This window comes from Petaurus breviceps, unplaced genomic scaffold (genome assembly GCF_028583685.1).
Source record: "Petaurus breviceps papuanus isolate PSGF00001 unplaced genomic scaffold, PetGlider_PUasm1.0 90681, whole genome shotgun sequence".
Taxonomy (NCBI): domain Eukaryota; kingdom Metazoa; phylum Chordata; class Mammalia; order Diprotodontia; family Petauridae; genus Petaurus; species Petaurus breviceps.
Genome location: NW_027187307.1, coordinates 8,996,559 through 8,999,504, shown reverse-complemented (window position 1 = coordinate 8,999,504; position 2,946 = coordinate 8,996,559). Strand labels below are relative to the sequence as shown.

General features: G+C 42.2%; 1 protein-coding gene across 1 annotated transcript; it reads right to left on the bottom strand.

Moving 5' to 3' along the window:
- Nucleotides 1-571: 571 nt before the first annotated feature.
- LOC138143981 (small ribosomal subunit protein eS12-like) lies at nucleotides 572-871 on the bottom strand. Its single transcript, XM_069065288.1, has one exon. The coding sequence runs from the start codon at nucleotides 869-871 to the stop codon at nucleotides 572-574; it is 300 nt and encodes a 99-aa protein (XP_068921389.1).
- Between the last annotated feature and the right edge of the window lie 2,075 nt (nucleotides 872-2,946).

Genomic DNA, 2,946 nt, shown 5'->3' with positions numbered 1-2,946 from the left:
TGTATCATAAAATTCTAAAATATCATAACTAGGAGAAACCATAGAAATCATCAAGCCCAACTCCCCATAGGAATATGAATCCCCTTCACAACATTCTTGATGAGGGGTCATCTAGGTTGTAACCCTGAAAGCCAAAGCTCCTAATCCCATTTATCACCTCACACCCATCAAATTAGCAACATAATTAAAACATTATTTAAAGCAAGCGAACTCAGTGGTGGCAAAGTTGTAAAGAAATAGGTATGCCTCCTACCTGTGGAACCATTACTTCTTGGTCTTCTTTGCTGCCTCAGTCATTGCTGGTGGAATTGAAATGGAATCCCAGATCTTCAATCCAGTCCCTATGCTCAATACCTCATGACAATTCTAGAGGGCAAAATCTACCTCTTGTAACTTCCACCTATTGGCCTCTGTTACACCAAAGAAAAAATCTACTCCCTCTTCAATGGGACAGCCTTTTAGTTATCTGAAGAGGAATTTCACATTCCCTCTTATGTCTTCTGATCTCCAACCTCAACACCTCTAATCCCTTTATTTTTTTTCAGACCAAGCTTTTATTTATTCATTTTTTTCATTTAAAATATTCTTTGATGACATCTTTGGGCTGAGATTCCTTGCCATAGCCCTTAACAACAATGCAACTGCAGCCAGCCACTTTACAGGGCTTTCCCTCTCTGTCAGTTTCACCCAGCTTCTTGTTGTCATCAACCTTTATCAAGTTGATTTGGTGCTCAGCACACAGGGCCTCAACCGACTTTACATACAAAGGTTCATCACAGTTGGAAGCAAGTACACAAAGATGTTCTTGGTGTTTGTCCAAGGCTTTGGCAGCTTCACAAATTCCATGAGCTAGGCCATCGAGGAAGAGCATGGCTTTCAGCACTTCTTATAGAGTGGTATTAATGTCCATTACAGCTCCAGCAGCAATGCCTTCCTCAGTCATGGCAGCGGTTCATGGGTGAAGCTGAATCTTGAAAACACTCGGGAGCCTCCAAGACCTCCCACTCGACACAGAGGCAACAGGGAAAGAGCCCTCCAATGCCTTTAATTACTCCTTATGTGACATGACACTCTGAAGTCACACTTCTACTCTTGGCATCCTTCATTTGCATAAAATGTGGCACCCGGGCCACAACACACCGGACCATCTCTTCCCTCACTCAGGGCTCCCTTTGTAACCTGAGTGGCTCTGGAATCTCTTCAATATGGATCTTCCCCACAGCCTAGTACAACTCATAAACTTACTCTGAACACTTCATTCCTCTTCAGGTCACTTTAGTTCTTTGTTCCAACCAAGTCCCACTGTTTACTCTTCCTGAGCTTGCAGAATGACTCAACCACAACTCCCACACCCTTTTCGTAAGTGCTGCTCTCAAGACAGGTCTTATATCCTGTGCCTATAAAATTGATCTGCAGGCTCTAAGTACAGGACTTGACATTTAGACTTATTAAATTTAATCTTGTTAGATTTTTTCCATCATCCTGTCTAGACCTTTTTGGATCCTGATTTTCTCATCTAACCTATTAACTTTTCTTCTCAGTCAGAAATTCAGTGAGCATACAGTCAATGCCTCCATCTAAAAGACTGACATAAAAGTTAACAAGGACAGGACTGAGAGAAGGCACCCCATTAGAGACCTCCCTCCAAGATGACATCTGTATTTTTGCACCCACCTAACTGTTCAAACACCTGGTATGCATTCGGCCCTCTTGTCCACAAGGATATCATGACTACAGTTTTCAAACGTTTCTATCCAGATATTATGAAGATTGAAGAATATTATGAAGATTGACTAATTTCTCTACTTCTCAGTGTTTCAATTTTCACTGATGAGAGTACTCCCCCTTCTTTCTGTCTATAGTAGGGACTGGCAAACTATTGCCCCAGGGCCAAATATGACATAGGCCAGATATGACACTTCAGCTATACTTTGCCAACTCCTGGTCTATGCATATCAATTGTAATCTCTCCATACTTTGTCTTCTTGTGTGATTCCAGACCAAGTCCTCCCAGAAATTCTCTGCAGAGGATTTATTTAAACAGTATAGTCCTTTCTCTATGTCTCTTAAAATTCTTCAATTAGTCAATCAGCGAGTGCCTACTCTGTTCCAGGAACCACACTAGGCACTAGGGACACAAGGACAAAAACAAAGCGATCTTTACCCAAAATAAAGGGTATCTTGGATAGGAGCTCTATGCTCCAGCCATGTGTGTCCACTCTACATTCCTCTTTTGCCCTTTGGGTCCCCTCCACCTCCAACTGTTCCAAGTTCCAGGATTCCTGGCCCCTGGGCATTACCAGAAGAATAATGATGTCTTTAGCACACTAAGTCCCCAGATCCTACAGCCAAGGCCCAGGAAGATGAGAAACAACTGGCAGACTTTTTAACATTGTTTTAGGAGAGTAGCCTTCTAGTCACAGCTTCCTATAAACAGTTGTCTGGGAAAATGAGCACCGATTTACTGCTTTTGTTCAATAAGTATAGCTTTAAGTGCCTCTCACTGTGCAACCCACCAAGGTAGAAAGCCAATGTGTCCCCTGAAAACTTGACGCAACTCACTGTTTTTTGAGTGCCAGTGGAAATGTTATTTGCTGTTAGGAAACTCCAACAAACATACATAGCTTCTCCTTCCCACATTCACTTTCCTCCTGTTCCCCTTTCCCTCTCTTAACATTAGCCTGAAACAGAGTCATATGGTCAAATTGCCCTTCAGAGCTCCAGCTTCCTAGCAGATCAGTACATACTGAATATCTCTGATATACCTCAAGGTTCTCTTGGAAGAGAGTGGCCTTCAAAACAAAGCTTCTTGTAACAATGAAGGCTGGGGAAATGAGTAAGAACAGCTGATTCACTGCCTTTGTTCAACATACTTTTTTCATGGTAACTTTCTTTCCCTCTTCCCCTAGAATCCCTCAAAGTTCAACTTGGCAAATACAATGAAAA

Bases quoted from the DNA above. Each gene is read 5' to 3' on its own strand.
- LOC138143981 (XM_069065288.1), bottom strand. From the start codon at position 871: ATGCTCTTCCTCGATGGCCTAGCTCATGGAATTTGTGAAGCTGCCAAA.